The following is a 17,715-nucleotide window of genomic DNA, read 5'->3' on the forward strand; positions in this document are numbered from 1 at the left end:
GAAGTCGGTGGAGGTCGGACACATCACACAGGAGCAAAATCAACATCAGCATGCCGCAAAGTGCTGCCACAGAGCTTGAATTGTCACATGTGCTGAGTTTTAGTATGTTTGTTTTGGTTTTTCTTACTATACCTACTATACCCAAATAACATTGAACATCATCTGTTTGACATGAAGATATAGTTCATTTCACTGGAAACAGGAACTTCGCTCTCAGACTTAAGCTGAGCTGTAAAAACCTCTCCTGAAAATCTCTCCACCAACACACTTTGTATTGTGTTTAGGGGAGAGCACTGCCGGTGACGTGCGGCTCCTCGCCGCACAGCCTCTTCTTAACACTGAGGCTGACACTGTTGTCTGACCCTCCATAAACAAAAGGACAATAGAGGAACATGAGAGCAGCAGTGGGCAGAGGGAGGCTGGACTGTATGTTGTCATTCTCTTTGGTCACTGTTTTCACTCGCTGCAGCCTGCAATCCATACAATATATGTGTTTTCCATTTAATCGAGAAGGTACACACTGTTATGACAGTACATATAATCAGTTTAGAAAGTTTAGTTTAGAAATTAGCAGAAGTTTTATGTTTCTATGTGACTCATTAACATTTCCACGGTTTTGAAACACCTCACAGCTGCAGTTCAGTTCAAATGTGATGCATGGAATTACACCAGGAAATGTTAGGTAGTAGTACTTACTTTGAAGTGCGAGCTAAAGCAATGACATAATCATTGCAAGTGTCATAAGAAAAGATTGAGATGGACTAAAAGCAAAGAGATTATTGGAAGCGTGGATAATATTTTTGCTTTGATGCTGTGGCACCTGAATTTTCCACTCAGCAATATTATCACGATTGTTGCCAGTGAAATATGTACCAGACAGTAGTTTCATACAAAAAAAAATGTATATTACATACATGTGTATGTGTAAGTACAGGTGTAAGTTAATGTAGGCAAAGCTTCACTCGTCACGGAGAAACTAAACAAATCAAATCTTAGTAGAAATGCGACTACATCATGCTTTTCTTGACTTTCACTGTCCACCTTTGGTGAGCCTGTGTCTGAACATGGTCTTCTGCTGTTATAGCTCATCCATCTCGAGGGTCAGGGGTTTTAAAGAGTGGTTTATGATGCTTCATACTGTAAAGATTTCTCCTTTTGCTTAATCACAACACTGAAAGTAAATTCATTTAAACTTTCCAACATATTAAATCCTATTTTCAGTACGATGATTTCTGATACAACCATGAGTGCTGCAGAACTTCCAGATCCCAACGTGATCGTCCTTTGCAAATGGATTTCTGATCTTTTTTTTTTAGAAGATGAATAAAAAGGAATGATATTTGTACAGACAAAAACAAAACTGTTCGCTGAATGCAGGCTTGGACTGTGTGATCAGAAACAAAACCTACATTTGCTGATTTCTAGTAAAGCTATAAAAACACAGCCTTCGAATGTCAGTAACTCGCTGAATTTTCAGCTCCAGCTGAGGGAGATCAAAAATGCATATATTTCAAGGATGTGTTGTTTCGTGACTGTGCCCTGTGGTAAAATAAGTGAAATGAGAGCACTACCATGACTCTTTTTTAATTTTTCATGTTTCGAGTGGGCAAGAAACGAATTTAAATATCCCCACAGTTCCTCTTATTTCTTTTTTTCTCCCTTTGTTCTTAAAATGTCTTCTATTTATTACTTTCACTCTGACCTGAATGTTTTGCTGTATGTATTATTCTATTTTTCTTTCTATCTATGTGTCTTAAAAAAGTTGCCGAGGCCTTTGTTTACCTCAATAAGCTGTTTTCCTCAGTCTTAACAAAACTCACGACCTCATATTTTCACAGGAAACCAATGAGCTGGTGGCCATTAAGAAGTTCAAAGACAGCGAAGGTGAGTGATGGCATGTGGGAGACGAAGGAGAGGGAGAGAGAAAAGAGAAGCCACACAGCTGTATCAAGTCTGTCTCTTAATTCCCGCACAGAAAATGAGGAGGTCAAGGAGACGACGCTTCGGGAGCTGAAGATGCTTCGGACACTGAAGCAGGACAACATTGTCGAGCTGAAGGAGGCTTTTCGCAGGAGGGGGAAGCTTTACCTCGTCTTTGAATATGTTGAGAGGGTGAGTTTAATGACACTCTCATTATTATTTGTCTGTGTACGTACACTGCACACAGTAATTCTTACATTGCATATCACTGTATCTGGACTAAGTTTCAGGAAGCTCAGGCTGCTCAGTTAAGCGGAAAAGCGTCACTATGGCAACATATGAACTATGCAGTTAATGAATAATGGTATTCCCCACTGTGTTGCCAGGCTGTGCAGCCAAGTGTTTCTTTCATGACAGGTTTTATTTTCATAGATAGCACGTGTCCCCCCTCTCGGTCCCCTGTTAGGGTTAAAAATGTGAGAGGAAAGAGGAAAAAACTATTCCCACTCTAACACTTATTCAGGAATAACGTTCACGTTCACATTTTAAAGTGACCTTTCATCACGCAAGCAGTAAAACCTGCGGCTACACATTCCAGCTATTGCTCCAGGGAAATGTATTGTTGGTTTGCAGAACATGCTGGAGCTATTAGAGGAACTGCCCAACGGTGCCCCGCCTGATAAAGTCCGCAGCTACATCTACCAGCTCATCAAAGCCATCAACTGGTGTCACAAGCATGAAATAGTCCACAGAGGTGAGGAGTTCATCTTAATGTCTGATTACAGTTTATCTACAGCATTGTAAGAGTCACTTACAGTCACAGGCTGATGTCTAAAATATGATTTGTTCCTATGTAAAAACGACTGTGGCACAACTGGAACACGTTCATAACTTTTTGTCTGCGTCTGTCTTCCAGATATCAAGCCGGAGAACCTGCTCATCAGCTCCAATGATATTCTCAAACTCTGTGACTTTGGTGAGTCTTTGGGCTCCTCCTGTTCTTCACGCTGTGTAGTCGTTCCACAGAGTGGTTGAGATTTACATAGGCAGTGCAGTAAAACAACACAGCTCCTGTACATCTCCAGGTCAAATAAAAGCTTTGTTATATCAAATGTAATGTTATATCATGGTATTTGTTTAACAGACGGATACCATTTTGGCCAGTTTGGTTTCTTGGGCTCAGTTCACCGTGAAAAATCCCACCACTAATTTGTCACCTTGTAAGCTGTATATCAGTAGGACCAATTCTGCCACTGGGAAACAGCCAAATAGCACTTTAAAAATTTACTGATTGTTGTTATCACAATTAATGTTCCAAAGGTACATTTCCAGAAAGCCAGGATAATGTTAGGCGCCTGTCTCCCCTGTAAAATACTAAGACACCTGTCATTGTACAGTTCCCCAGGTGTGTATTCTACATTTGCAGAAATCTTTGTAAAATCACACGGTGTATTAGTTTTGCATAATTGGCTAATGCAGCCCTACTGAGTCAGCTGGGGTGAGACTTGTTTGTTATTCACTGTTGGAGCTGGCATTCTGTTTATTGTGATTTTTCGTGCTTAAAATGGACTCTCTGTACACCAGTTATCTGAAGCGCAGTATCAGCCTGCCTGCACCGACATAACCAATTGGAGTCACATGGCATGATGACTGTGTTATAACTGTATCTGTCCCAATGACTTCCGTGTTGACTGTACTTGATGTGAGGGAGTGTAAAACATTCCTAAATCAGAGTACTGCATGTTAATTTGGAGTACTGTACGTCTGTCAGCTCTGTGTGATTTAGTAATGTCCGTGTTTCTCTGCATCAGGTTTTGCTCGTAACCTGTCTGAAGGAACAGATGCCAACTACACCGAGTATGTGGCCACACGGTGGTATCGCTCACCAGAGCTGCTTCTGGGGTGAGTCTGTAAAAACTGTATTTTTCAGTGTACTAAGACATGTAAACAATGTGTTCAGAAAGAGATAGAAACCGGTTTGCATATTAACTATGCTAGTAAAGGGAGAAAGGATCGAGTCTGTTGATCGTTTTCATCCTCGTCGTTTTATTTGGGGAGAGGGTGTTACTGCTTCACCCAAAAAGAGGCGATGAGTCACCCGCTACAGCATAACAACATGAACCTTTGCGTATGCCACACACTGAGATCAAATATCTGTTTCACGGATGCTTTTGTTGCTTATGTTGTTTCCAATGCCCTTGCTGCATTCAATGTCCATTCTAGCTTGGAGACAGCTGAACGTCATCTAGCCTCACTGCTGTAGCCTGATTTAGTAAATGCCCTGGAACATTTATTGAGACAGCGTTTGAATGCCACCCACTCAAATACTCTCTCCCTCCAACACCACCGCTCTTCTGCTTCTCTGCTGCCAGATCTCTCACCATTTCTCACCAGATTCTTCAGCTCCATTCCCTCAGTTTTGACCATCCATCCTCTGTATGAGCATCTCCATCAGAAACACAGCATCCATCATCTTATTGTATTTCACTGTGCCGCCCCCTCTAATACTCCATCACTACCATCATTCTCATAATATCCTCTTCATTTGGTGGATTAATTTTCACCCCATCATCCTCTAACTCCATTCGCCATCACCATTATCACCCCCATCATTTAATTTACAAGGTCATCTTGTGGTTGTTGACGCTTTTCACATGAACACCTGAGGAGTTTGGTAAAAGAGCTTATGCATGTGCAGCTCACCGTACGTGCCTCCGTCTGCAAAATGAACTAAAATAACAGTCACTGGTTTCGCTGGGCAGTTTTTACTGGTGGTTGGTTTCATTGTGGCTGCAGGTATAGATAATGGATGGCAGGGTTATGGCTGGAGTTTTGTTAATTGTAATTTTAATCATAATTGTATTGTTTAATATTGTCAAATGACAGATCCATGTGTATTTTGATGTTGTTTGTCTGAATGTTTATGTTATAATGTGTATTATCATGTTATACACAAACATTTCAAGCTGTCTGTCTTGGCCAAGATGTTCTTGCAAAACAGATTTTTAAATTCAGTGATAAAATACAGTCTAAAATAAGATAAATTAATACTATTTGGTCTCCCACTCTTTCTTTCCATCTCAGGGCTCCATATGGAAAGGCGGTGGACATGTGGTCAGTGGGATGCATCCTTGGGGAGTTGAGTGACGGGCAGCCCTTGTTTCCAGGGGAAAGTGAGATTGATCAGGTTGGTCAGTCAGAGAATTGAATTGAAAGAAGTAGCTGATTAGATTAGATTAAAGCTACAATATGCAACTTTTGGGGACCGATGAAGCAGTAGCATAGGACTGGAAATAAGTCTGCTCTACTTCACCCAGATCTCCTCCTCCACAACTCATCGCCCGGCCTTTCAGGGTTTGAAATCTCCATAAGTAAAAATACTGCAGCATATAAACAAATTTCTAACAGTTACATACTGTAGCTTTAAGTAAGAGTAAATACATAGAAAAGTTGATCACTCTATAACCAAGGAAGACACAATATTGGCTTGAAATTGTTTTTCTTGTTTGGTTTTTAACAATTTAACCGTGTTGTGAATTTGATGCCAAAATCACAGTCACAGTATTTTGGACTCAACATCTGAACAAGAAAGATGTTCCTTTCTTTCACACATTGATTGAGGTTCAGACAAAATAAGCAACTGGGAGACAACATGATGGATGCTTGGAGTAGTGATCAGCATTTGTCCATATTTTCAGCCATTTAATAGCCTTCATAACTCCAGATAAATGTATTTATACATAGCCCAAATTCCCAGCTTAATCCCCAACCCCATGCCATCATGAGTCTTTAGTAATTATGTATAGTTATGTATCCCACCTTTCATCCTAAAAACTGTGATATGTGTAATGATATTAAAAGTCACGGGACCTTTTGCATTACATATTTTAATCATTATTAATACCTTACCTGATAAACAGTGCACTGTATCTGCTCAGTGAAGGAACTTTATCAGCAGAGTTTGCCAAGCTGTGGTGGAAACGTACTATAGATTTACATTTTCATTGGTTTTTCATTTCACTCAACTCAATGGGCCTATTGTCAAGAAAAGTTGAGGTTCAAAGTTCATTCTTGACTTTGGAAATGGGAGTTGATAAAACAATCACCATGCGTAAATGCGTTAAATACATTTTCACACTCACTTCATGTATTTGTGAATATGGAAAATGTTCATAGAGTATAATAACTCTGATGCTGCTAATTATGCATTTATCTCCAGCTCTTCACCATTCAGAAGGTATTGGGTCCACTTCCTTCAGAGCAGATGAAACTCTTCTACAACAATCCTCGATTTCATGGAATCAGGGTAGGAAATATTGATCTCTTATGGTTTTTCTGAGTTGGCTTGTGTTTTTTTCTGCTTGTTCTTCTTCTTCTTCTTCTTCTTCTTGTTTCTCCTCCTCCCTTTCTCCGTTTTTACCTCCTATCCGTCTCCCTCCTGCTCTGTCTCCTTCTCTCTCTTGTGGCAGTGTTCCCAGCACCATGACTGAGTGGATTGCTATGACTCATGAAATAGGTGGTTGGTGTTCAGTTTAGCAGCAAGAGAAAATGTCCCAGAAGGCCAAACAAGACTTTGTGTGTGAGTGTGTGTTTGTGTGTTAGGTAGTTGGTTTAGTGTGACCCAGTGATAGATTTCTGTGTGTTACTGCCAGGAACATTTACTGTATGTTGGAAATCCTAGTAGTAATTCTTAATGCACAAAAAAAGTTGGATACAAATTTGATCCCGTGTGTGTGTGTGTGTGTGTGTGTGTGTGTGTGTGTGTGTGTGTGTGTGTGTGTGTGTGTGTGTGTGTGTGTGTGTGTGTGTGTGTGCGCGCACACGCATGTGTGTGTGTGTGTGTGTCAGTTTCCCACAGTTACTCATCCTCAGACTTTGGAGAGACGCTATCAAGGCATCTTGACTGGTTTGATGTTGGATCTGATGAAGGTAAACTACAAAGACCGTACTGTACTCCACATATTAACAAATCAAAAACTAGTTTCACATGGGAAATTAACTGTCTGTGAACTGGCATCATCAGGTCTCTCCACAAATGTCCTGTGGGGTTTTAGTCTGGGCTTTGGTTGGGCCACTCAAGAGTCAGAGACTGTTCCTGTAGCCACTGCAGCCTTGTCCTGACTGTATGCTTTGGGTCACTGTATTGCTGAAAGGTGACATTGCGCTGCCTCCTGCACTCTAAAGCACATTTTCCGCAAGGACTTTTCAGTGTTTGGCTGCAATCGTCCTTCCCTCAATCTGACCAGTCTCCCTGTCGCTGGAATGCACCTCCCATAGTGGTGGCATGAGCCAGGTGATGAGTAATGCCTGGTGTTCGCGAGACATTGTGCTTGGAGTTCTGCCCAAAGAATAAAAGTTTTGTCTCATCAGACCACAGAAGCTTTTTCTTCATGCTCTCTGAGTCCTTTAAATACCCTTTGGCAAACTTTTAGCAGGCTGCCATCTGCCTTTTACTCAAAGTGGCTTCTATGTTGTAACTCTACTATAAAAACCTGATTGACGTAGTGCTGCTGAGATGGTTGTCCTTTCAGCAGGTTCCCCTACATCTGCAGAGCGCTAAAAACTAAACTGAATGTAAACAAAACAAATACTGTTTGTTTAAATTTGGAGAGCATGGAAAATGTACTTTAAATTAACATACATAAGGGGTGAACTCTGAACTGATTCTGCATTCATCTCAAATATAGTTAAGGGAACAGTTGGAAAATGGCCATTTTATCCATTTTAAAAGATAAAAAGATGAAAAAAGACTTACAGAAGCGACTATACAAGGTGATATACAAGCTACTAAAATAGCTTCCTCTGTGTGCGTGTCTTTTCCCATCAGAATCTGTTGCTGCTAAACCCTACGGAGCGTTTTCTGACGGAGCAGAGTTTGAACCATCCAGCCTTCCAGCCTCTGAGGCAGTCAGAGAGAGAGAGGCCTCCTCCTGCATCGCCTAACCCACCACGGCCCTCCAAGAGGAAAACACACCATCATGGAGAAAATACAGTGCCTACAAGGTTAGACTATGTTTTTTTTAGTTTTAGTTTGGGATTATAAATGATGTTTTTAAGATGACACTCAACTCAAAAGCAGTAAACATCTTTTGTTGTCACAGAATTTATGCTATTTTTTTCTTTATTCATAAAATAAATCACAGCAGTTTTACCATGCTAGTAAGTGTTTTGATGAACTATCTGTTCCTCCAGGAGTCACAGTAAGAGCACAAGCCGTCGCACCAACACTAAAGAGTGTTCCAGCCTCCCCCGTCATGGTGACCTCCATCACCTTGGCAATGACAGTTTCCTTAATGGTAACAAACCTGCCCCATCCAGTTTAAGTCCTACACTCCACCCCAAGGGACAGTACATGTCCCAGACCCTCAACCGTTCTGTCTCATCCAGCAAAGACCTGGTTAACAACAACCTGCCACACCTCCTCAGTCCAAAGGAAGGTAAAGGCAAGACAGAGTTTGATTTCAACTTGGGACCCTCTCCAAAGCTGTCAGACCAGGGCCATGGGGCAAAATATGGCCATAGCAAAAGCACCTCCTCTCGCTCTCAGCAGCAACAGCAGCAGCAGCAGCAGCAGCAGCAGCAGCAGCAGCAGCAGCAGCAATCCAGCCGCCACACCTTCCTGGAGGGTAAGACCAACACGCTGCAGTCTGGAGCAGAGAAGCAACATGGCCGTCACGCCCACAGCATGGCCGATTCTGCCCATGGATCCATGTCCTCCTCGTCTAAGAGTTCAGCCTCTTATCTGAGCCTGTCGAAGAGCCACAGCGCGCTGAGTGATGCCAAATCTGTGGGAAACCTCAGCGATACTCGAATCCACCCAGATGACCCAAACTCCAACGCAACGGCAGGAGTGGGACCCGCTGCCCGCTTCTTCCCTGCCAGTTGTTTAGACCTCAATGCCCCTTCAGGTCCTCCGGGGCCACCTGGCAGCCCCTCTGCTCGACACAGCGATCGATCTGGGCACAGCCCCGCCTCTCGTAGCAGCGGCAATGTCCGCATGGAGAGCAGCACATTAGACTCCTCGTCCAGACACAAATCCAGACATAAATCTTTAGCACCAGGTAGGTTTAAGAGTCAATTCATTTTTGAGAGTTATTTATAGATGTCTCAGATGTGAGCAGAACATGATCGAAGTACATGTCATAATGAGATTTGTGGTTGATTAATAGATTTGGAAAAATCACAAAGTCAAGACATTTCTCGTGTTTTCTAGAGGAAGCAGTTGATCAAATCTCTCCTCTCTTCCCCAGAGGATGCAGCAGCTCCAGAGCTCTTAGATGCAGGAGGAGCAGGGATGCCCTCCACTCACACTCTGCCTTCCCCACACGAGTCTTATCACTACGGCTTGGGCTACACCTCTCCCTTCTCATCTCAGCAACGGCCTCAACGCCACTCCATGTACGTGAGGAGGGAGCGCCACCGACCACACGGGGTCGAGGGTGGGATGGTGGGCTTGCCTGCACCAGGGCAGACGATCCCAACACGTGCCAGCTCCTTGCAGCTCCTCTCTCCTCAGCTGCAGCACCGGACCACCCTCACTGGACACTCAGTGAGCTCTTCAAGAGAGGACTGCACTGAGGACATGACAAGGGTTAGTGGCAGTGTGGGAGTGTGGTAGTGGTTAAAGGAAAAATTCACCCTAAAAGAATATGTCACATGATGACGGCTCCTTTTATGATGATGTGATGGCTGGGTGGATGGATGGATCCATTAGGTTCAAATTGAGAAAAACTTCATTATGCTCCCCTAACATAAACTAATCCAAAGCTCTATGCCTTCAGCTTTGCAGCCAGCAGTGCTAAAGGGTGGATTTTTTCTTTTCTATTTATATTGAAAATGTGTGTGTGTGCAAGTTTGGGTATTTTCTGAAATCATGTGTGTGTGTGCAGGGACTGTCAGTGTGTGTCACGTTGTCTTTGCCACTGCTTCATGCTGCTTCTCCAGTCTGCTTTGATCTGCACCTGTCCATCTTCTCAACAGAGTGAGCAGTCCCCTAAAGACATGAGCCACCCTTGTGCTCCCATCAAAGACTCTACGCGGGACAACACTGCTGCTTTTCTTACACAGCGCTCTAAAAACGAGGTCCGACCCCCTGACTCCTCCCTACCTCCAACCAGTTTACTGAAAACAGGCAGTAGCTCTTCTGACCGCTGGTTTCCATAGCTTTTTCTGTTTCTACTCAGGTCAACAGCTTCAGTGCACGTTGTCGCTGGTATAAATGTACCCTCACTGAAAAGCTTTAAGATTGTCCCAAATGTCTTGTGACGTGAGCAGTAAGGAATGTGATAGCTAATGATAAGTGTTGAGGCAAGATTAAGTGGAACTGTGTGTCACAAACATGAAGATACTGAGGAACTTTGTATGGTCCTGTGTCCATGTGTGTGTTTGTGTGTCTGCACGATGTGTGTGTGTCTTAGGTTGGTATGTACCATGACCCCCATGGTGAGGATGCCGGTTCCTCCAAGGAGAACCGAATGATCTTCACTGAGTCAATGCCTCGGAGAGTGGGCAGCTTCTACCGGGGTAAGAAACAGGAACCACCAAACCACAAAATGTGTGTGGTATATATGCATCTAAAATACATGTTGAAAGTGCTTAGACCCCTAAATATTACTTCTCTACTGTATATGGGTGACTCGCCAAGTGACATAAAGTCATAAGAGAACTGCGCTGGATAAATAAGTCTGACACTAAATTCATTGATTCATGGGAAATGTCATTATAGAGAAAATTACTGTGAGAATATGTTAAATATCAAAAATTGCTAATGTGCAAAGCAGCTTTTCCTTTTAAATTTGATCAGCAAACAAATCCCTTTTAATAATTTTCTCTCCTTATTGTTTCTCCTCAGTTCCTTCTCCCAGACCAGATAACTCGACCTCCTTCCATGACGGTGTTGGGCAGGGCCGAGGGCCAGTCGGGCCTGTCGTACCTGGAGACCCTGTTGCCATGGCCAACCACTCAAAACGGCAGACCGCTTTCGACTGGTGAGACTTTGGTTTCCTTCAATGTAACTTCAGGCTGTGCTACAACAACAGTTCAAAGAAAAATTAGACTGTATACACTTTGTGTCTACAATACACATTTTTTGACTAGGACTGCTGCAGAAGCGATGGTCATGAATCCCCCAGAGCCGACCAAAGAGAAGGAAAAACAAGGCTTCTTCAGAGCCATTAAAAAGAAGAAGAAGAAGACACAAATAGTAAGCTCATTTAAATCAAACAGAATATTTCATTTAGTTAGATGCTTTGTTTTATATAATGTATATTTTAGTGTGTGGTAAATTTCTTTTCCAGAGTTGAGCATGTTAAAATTATATAACACTGTTACTAGTCACTTTGAAAACTAACTATTTCATATTACTTACTGGATGAAAATTGATATAAAGGGTAATTCTAAATTTATTACAGCATTATTCCTGTTTTCTCTTTTTCTTATTTTTCTTATTTTCTAGTTTCCAGCCTAGTTTCTTTCTACTATTAATAATAGCGTTGGACTGAAGATACTAGATGAAACCTAGGAACAAAACAGCAAAACTGCTACAGGCAAAGAAACAGGAGCAGCAGGCAGATTTTTTTTTTAAATAAGAGAGCAAATACATTAGTCTTGGTACAAAATACATACTGACGACCAAAGAATCAATGAGTCGCTCTGTCACTCGGTTCTGGAGTCAGTTAAAAACAATTTCAGCCAGATCCACAAATAAAATGAAAATAAAAACACTATTGAATCACATCATACAGATCAGCTTCCCAAATTAACCTCACAATTAGTGAGTACAGTTGTTTTTTTACTTTTGCTAAACAAGATAAGAGGAAACATACAGTTTTCCTGTGTGAATAGAATTTTTTACCCACATTTTGGTTTCACCTCTAAACAAAGTGTTTTAGATAACGTGCCTAAGAGGTTGACTTGTTCACATCTCGTTTGATCATCCCACCAATCATTTACTGCACAGTGTTATTATAAAACATGGAAATGAAATTCTAAAAAAAAAAAAGGCACAAGCTGCAATAAAACTCGAGTATCCTATTTATGAAACAATCAACTATTCATGCTATTATTGATTTTGCTCTCTGTGTCTGTTAAGTCGTGTTTCTTCCGATGATTGAGGATCACATGCTGCAGTTGTTTTCTGTTTAAAATGTGTGTTGAGAGTTGTGGCTGTGCGTCTTGTGCTCCACAGACGGACATGGAGGACAGGAGGAATCCCAGCATCAAGAAAAGTCTTTTCCCCCTGTTTAGCTCTAAGAATAGCTTAAAGCACAACTCAGCTGTCAAAGTCCTACCTGTAGTCGCCTCGCCCATGGTACAACACCAGCCTACTGCGCCCTACCCTGCCTCACCAGTAATCTAACCTCGACACTATGGCTGCATGTTAACTCAAAATGACCTGATTTGAAATCCTCTCAAGAACCTCATGATTGACTGACTGAGAAATAATGCAAACTGATAGGATTTCAAATATGTCTAATACTGCACGGTGTTTGCACATCCATTTTGTCTTGCTATGATAATGTACGTCTAATGAAGTCACCTTGCATTCACGTTGCTTGTAAGACATTGATTTCATGCTGCAGTGTGTGCTGACTTCTGCACGTCAAGACTCATCCTTTTCAAACGATCATTTTACCATTTGAGGGTCCTTAACATATTCAACATGGTTTCCAAAAATAACAAAATCCACTTACCGGCATGTCTAAAGTTGTTCTTCTCATCTACCTAACTTATAATTGAAAAATAGTTTCAGTCCAAATATTTCTGCTTTGGGCTTTTCAGAAATGAAAATTTGCAGCTTTATTTGTTTTGTTTTATTTGTTTTTCAAGATCTTTTTGAGCATTTTGAAGGTTTGAGCATGAATTAATGATTAAGCTGTGGAATAAAAACAATTAATTGACATTAAAGCCATCACTAATCTCCACCTACAGTATTTGTGTTTTGTCTGGTGCTGATGATGAAAATGACTGTGGTAACCTCACTGTAGAGGAACTTACATTTACACAAAGTGAACGTGTTGGATAACTGATAATGTTCCTGTATTCTATGTCTGGATTGTTAGGTTCCTGGTAATGGACAAGAACACATGTCCCTGCAGAGGAGCGCCAAGCCGTCCTCTCATCACGGCAGCCGACGAAAAAACAGAGAGCGTTCCCGAGACAGAGAACGAGAACAGAGCCGGGACCGAGACAGAGAGAGAGAGAGGGAACGGGAGAGAGAGAGAGAGAGAGAAAGGGAGAGAGAGAGGGAGAGAGAGAGGGAGAGAGGGAGGGAGAGAGAGAGAGTGAATGACTGGCCACCAGACAAACCAGTGGACTCACACTCTCAGGTACGTTTGTACATACTGGTATACTACTGTTTATCTGGCCCCTTGTGTTTTTTTAAACAAAAGAACCCTATGATCAGTCACAAATATGTAAATTAAATGCAAATCATGTTATTTATGTCATGTAATAGATATTTTATTTGCGAGGCTACACAAAATCTTAGGTTGTGCATCCAACATTGTCATAATGTGACTGTAATGACAAAGCCAGCCGTAGTAAATATCAGCCGAAATGTCATCCACTTTCCACACACACATTTATTAACTGCAGACAGATGTATTATGTGTGTGTGTATGTGAGTTTAATTGTAATATATCAGCAACTTTTCATTAGTCAGTTAATTGTCCAGTACATAAAATGTCAGAAAATGGTAATAAATAAATAAATATGGCTGCATTAACATATTCTAATTAAAAGCTTTTTAAACTCTTCCCCAATGAAAATATTCACATATGAGAAACGGCTTTCACTGCGTTCTTGGCATTTTTGCTTAAACGTAATTCAAAGTATAAATTAAAAGCAAAATTTTTGCCTAATAATTTCCTCTAAATCCTCTATTTGCTGTAAGTTCATCTGGTCATGACCTGTGTTCGGACTGACAGGTGTTGGGTTTGTCTTTTCAGGGGATTTTGTGGACAATGACACAAATAAAGAAGTCTGACTGTATCTATTTTCCTCCCCCCAGAGCCAGCCACTCAAGTCTCTCCGCAGACTCCTTCACCTCTCCCCTTCTTCCTCAAATCAAGGACAGCCTCCACCTGCTCCTCCTCCAGACCTGCGCTTCCAAGCCCCCCACCCCAACCCTCCACAGCCCTCCTCCTCCAAAGCGGGCTACCCTGAGGGCCGGGGCCACGTCGAGAGCAGGGGGCACACCGGGGTGAGCAGCTCCGCCCAGGCTAAGAGCCGCAAGGCCGCCTACCCTATCCCCGGACAGATTGAGTCCAGCTGGCACGTATCTGCTTTACAACGAGCAGAAGGTGCTCAGTTCACCCCTGAACAACTGGGTATCAAACCGGGCAAAAACGGACCCACCTTCACCCGAGCCTCCCGCACCAGGATGCCAAACCTCAACGACCTGAAGGAAACCGCGCTTTAAAACCCCCTAAACCACACCACCTCCAATGTGGCTCTATCCTGGACGCATCTGCCAGCTGCAGATATCATGGTACTGTAGTAAAGGTTTACATGAAAGCCTGTTCCTCTGGATCAAGTCTTCAATCAGACGTGTAGTCATCCGTTCATGTCTCTGAAACCTACCAAGACAGGTCAAACACCAGTAACAGTGTGTATATGTGAGTTGAGGGTAACAAAGACAGGAAAGGGCTCACTCCCTGTCGGGATGCCAATACTGTATGAGCTGGATCTTACTCTCTCTCTCTCTACTTAACAAGGTTTGAAGATCAGAATAAGCTGATATTTCCTGTCAAGGAGACACTGCCTATGTGGCCTCTTTGCCGCCACCTTCTGCTCACAGGACACTACTGCAACACATCAGACCGCCTCTGTCACTCCAGTGGCCAATGAACTCAAATGTTTTTCAAGCTCTGATATTTGATATGAACAAAAACTAAAGAAAAAAAAAGAAAGAAAAAAAATTAATTTATATCAATATTATTTATTAAATATTTATTTGTTTTAAATTCAAGGATATAAGCTATAAATGACACAGTATGTAGGCTTTATGGGAATATTATATGGTAACATAGAAATAAATGTGTAATTGCAAGAGCTTTAGTTTCGACACAAAGAAATGCATAGATATTTATGTGTTGATAATACAATATGTCACAAGGAATATTTAATAATGGTGAATGTCCTTTTTTTGTTCAATTTGATATGTTATTAACAGATTTACACATTATATCATGTTACTTTTGCCCTTTTTTTGTTTGTCACATCCAATTGTAAAGAAATATTAATGAATACTTGTTGCCCAACGTGTAAAAATCTTTGACATGACATCTGCTGTAGTAAAAATCTGCCCATTACCTTCATAACATCAGTTTTGTGACAAGTCGGGCTGTTTGTTCACAGGGTTTGGTAGCAGAACAGCCAGAGTGAGACTGTTAGGCTCTGTGCATGACATAATAGTCGGTTCATTTAATGTCACCATTTTAAAATAAGCCCCATTTTTCAGCCTTTCTGCTTTTTTATCCAGCTCCATGCTGCCATGTTGCTTTTGTCGACAGCCTTAACTATAAGTGAGGGGCATTTTTTGCCCACATCACGACACAACCCTGGTTAAAAGTTAACCACTGAAACAACATTTTATGTGTTTCAAGATAGTAGGAGAGCGCTCTACAAAAAAGAAACGTACCTCACCTACAACCTTTAAGAGCTTAATAGATTTGTCTGGTGATATTCCATGTTTTTGTTAGGGAGTCCGTCCTTTATTATTTGTTTAAAAGCCAAAGTCTGATAGTGGCGTCAGTGGAAAAAGTACTGAGATTCTTTACATAAGTGAAAGTAGAAGAGCACTAGAACAAGATATCATCTAGAAATGTCCTGCATTCAGGATCCTATTTATAGTTAGTAAATCTGCACATATTATCATCATATTAATGCACTTTTAGTAAATTGGCTTTTTCTCCCTCTTCGACCCTCTTCGTCAGGGTCACAATGTCAAATACATTACATGTTTAGGTGAGGTCATCATAAATCTGAGATACCATGGGCCAAGTGGGCATAACTTTAAAAAAAAGTTCAGCTACATATCGAAGTATTTCAGCTGATTTTAGCTCTTTGGGCCTCAAACAGCAGTCAGATATCTCAATGTGCTGCTCATAAGGGGCCACAAATTAACACTGCCAATGCATTATAATAATTATACGCTAAAATGGTAGCTGGCTTAATTTTTTTTTAAAGCATTGTATTGTTTGAACTTTCTTTTTGTTTGTTTGTTTGTTTGTTTGTTTGTTTGTTTGTTTGTTTGTTTGTTTGAACAGACATTTTATGTAAAATCTTAATTTGAACAGTTAACTCCTGCTGCCAAGTAGACAGAAGTATTAAATAGGATTCAATTAGTTATGCTTTTATGCTAATGCTATTAGTATAGCATTAAATAGAAATATGCATTGGTCTGGATTTGGTCAACAACTATATGGAATAACACCAGACTTTTCCTTTAATGTGTTTGTTTACATGTTCTGTGTGCATTTTGAAGAGCTTGACTTTTGCTAATCTGAATTATTTTTCCTCTTTGCTTCACAGCCTTTCTTTCTCTTACATCAACTTACTTGTGATCAGGGATGATTTACTGAACGTGGTCATTCATAAAAGCATTTACTTGTCATCTACTGACCTGTGGATGATTTAAAACTATTTGTGGCCTAGGCAAAGTTTACAGTGTAGTTCTTCTTTCAGTCTGACTTTGACGCTTCATTCCTTCTTCCTTCCCTCTGGCTTGGAGAAAGGCTTTTACGGCACAGAAGGAGAGAACAAAGGAAAGAAGGATAGATTCATTTGCGCAAAATTCAAAACGTCAGTGGACAAAAGAGAGAATTTGGTTTTGGGGAGTTTCATGTTTTGTTTCCATCGACAGGATTACAGATAAACCAATTAACTAAATGACTGATTGAAAGCAATAACATTCAGAACGAGACTCAGACTGATGCAGATTGTGCAATGGTTAGTTAATTTGGAGTAAAACACAGCACAGAGAAGAACTTTCAGCGGGAAATCTAAGTGAGAAGTGTCCACATACAATATCATGACATTGCGCTGCAATACTTTTTTTATTTTATTTCAATTTGTCCTCCAACATGAACCAGGACAGATAAAACTGACCCGTGTTGTGAGTAAAGGAAAAGGTAAAAGATGTGTTTGCTAATGATTGTAAGTGACTGCTGGTGTGGGTTTGATTTTATCTTTAATGGGACAGAGTGATGATAAAGTTTGCCTTGCCAGTGACCTGAAGCCTTACGTTAGCTTACTGGCTCAACCACATCAGATGGAAAAGTAGGCTCCAACCCCCAGCAAGTCACACCCACTGAGAACGGAGACAAGAAGAAGAAGAGGAATCGTTGTTCACAAATATGAATGTGTTTCCTAAAACATCCGTTTTTGTTTTTTTTTTTCATTAAGCCATTTCCCACTTCTTACAAGGTGTAAATAGAAATAAGAGTGTATCTATACGGACCATTCTACTTTAAAAATGATAGAGTCTCATAATAAAAGCCAACTGTACATTTTTGAATGGCTCATCCGTTTGTTCTGTAACACAGAGACACAACATGGGAACAGACAGGTAACGTTTTAATGAAGGAAACAGCTGAAAGATACAACAAAGAGCACATGTTCAGAGTGAATAAAACTCTGCAGTGTATTCTCAAAGCACCATGGGAACTGAAATGTTACAGACAAAAATCAGGAGTTGACCACAACACAGAAAAACATGCGAATGTTAGTGAATTGTCCATTACTCAGTCTTCACAGTAAAGCACTGAAGAAACGTGGAGCCTGAGGTAAAAG

At 41.1% G+C, this 17,715-nt stretch overlaps 1 protein-coding gene across 3 annotated transcripts in view; it reads left to right on the forward strand.

Moving 5' to 3' along the window:
• cdkl5 (cyclin-dependent kinase-like 5) overlaps positions 1 to 17,362 on the forward strand; it is a 31,298-nt gene extending 13,936 nt beyond the window's left edge. Inside the window, exons 4-21 of one of the 3 annotated variants that reach the window (XM_026377565.1) lie at positions 1,839 to 1,884; positions 1,976 to 2,112; positions 2,554 to 2,674; positions 2,837 to 2,896; positions 3,732 to 3,822; positions 5,005 to 5,107; positions 6,140 to 6,226; positions 6,769 to 6,849; positions 7,748 to 7,923; positions 8,113 to 8,981; positions 9,171 to 9,511; positions 9,901 to 10,002; positions 10,338 to 10,443; positions 10,772 to 10,907; positions 11,017 to 11,122; positions 12,107 to 12,268; positions 12,981 to 13,247; positions 13,931 to 17,362. In XM_026377565.1, coding sequence (XP_026233350.1) covers positions 1,839 to 1,884; positions 1,976 to 2,112; positions 2,554 to 2,674; positions 2,837 to 2,896; positions 3,732 to 3,822; positions 5,005 to 5,107; positions 6,140 to 6,226; positions 6,769 to 6,849; positions 7,748 to 7,923; positions 8,113 to 8,981; positions 9,171 to 9,511; positions 9,901 to 10,002; positions 10,338 to 10,443; positions 10,772 to 10,907; positions 11,017 to 11,122; positions 12,107 to 12,268; positions 12,981 to 13,247; positions 13,931 to 14,341 — 3,402 coding nt within the window. In that variant the 3' untranslated portion in view covers positions 14,342 to 17,362. The remainder of the gene's footprint in view (positions 1 to 1,838; positions 1,885 to 1,975; positions 2,113 to 2,553; positions 2,675 to 2,836; positions 2,897 to 3,731; positions 3,823 to 5,004; positions 5,108 to 6,139; positions 6,227 to 6,768; positions 6,850 to 7,747; positions 7,924 to 8,112; positions 8,982 to 9,170; positions 9,512 to 9,900; positions 10,003 to 10,337; positions 10,444 to 10,771; positions 10,908 to 11,016; positions 11,123 to 12,106; positions 12,269 to 12,980; positions 13,248 to 13,930) is intronic. The other 2 variants (XM_026377567.1, XM_026377566.1) reach the window with 2 other exon arrangements.
• The last annotated feature ends 353 nt before the right edge of the window (positions 17,363 to 17,715 follow it).

The sequence above is a fragment of the Anabas testudineus genome, chromosome 3 (genome assembly GCF_900324465.2).
Source record: "Anabas testudineus chromosome 3, fAnaTes1.2, whole genome shotgun sequence".
Lineage (NCBI taxonomy): Eukaryota > Metazoa > Chordata > Actinopteri > Anabantiformes > Anabantidae > Anabas > Anabas testudineus.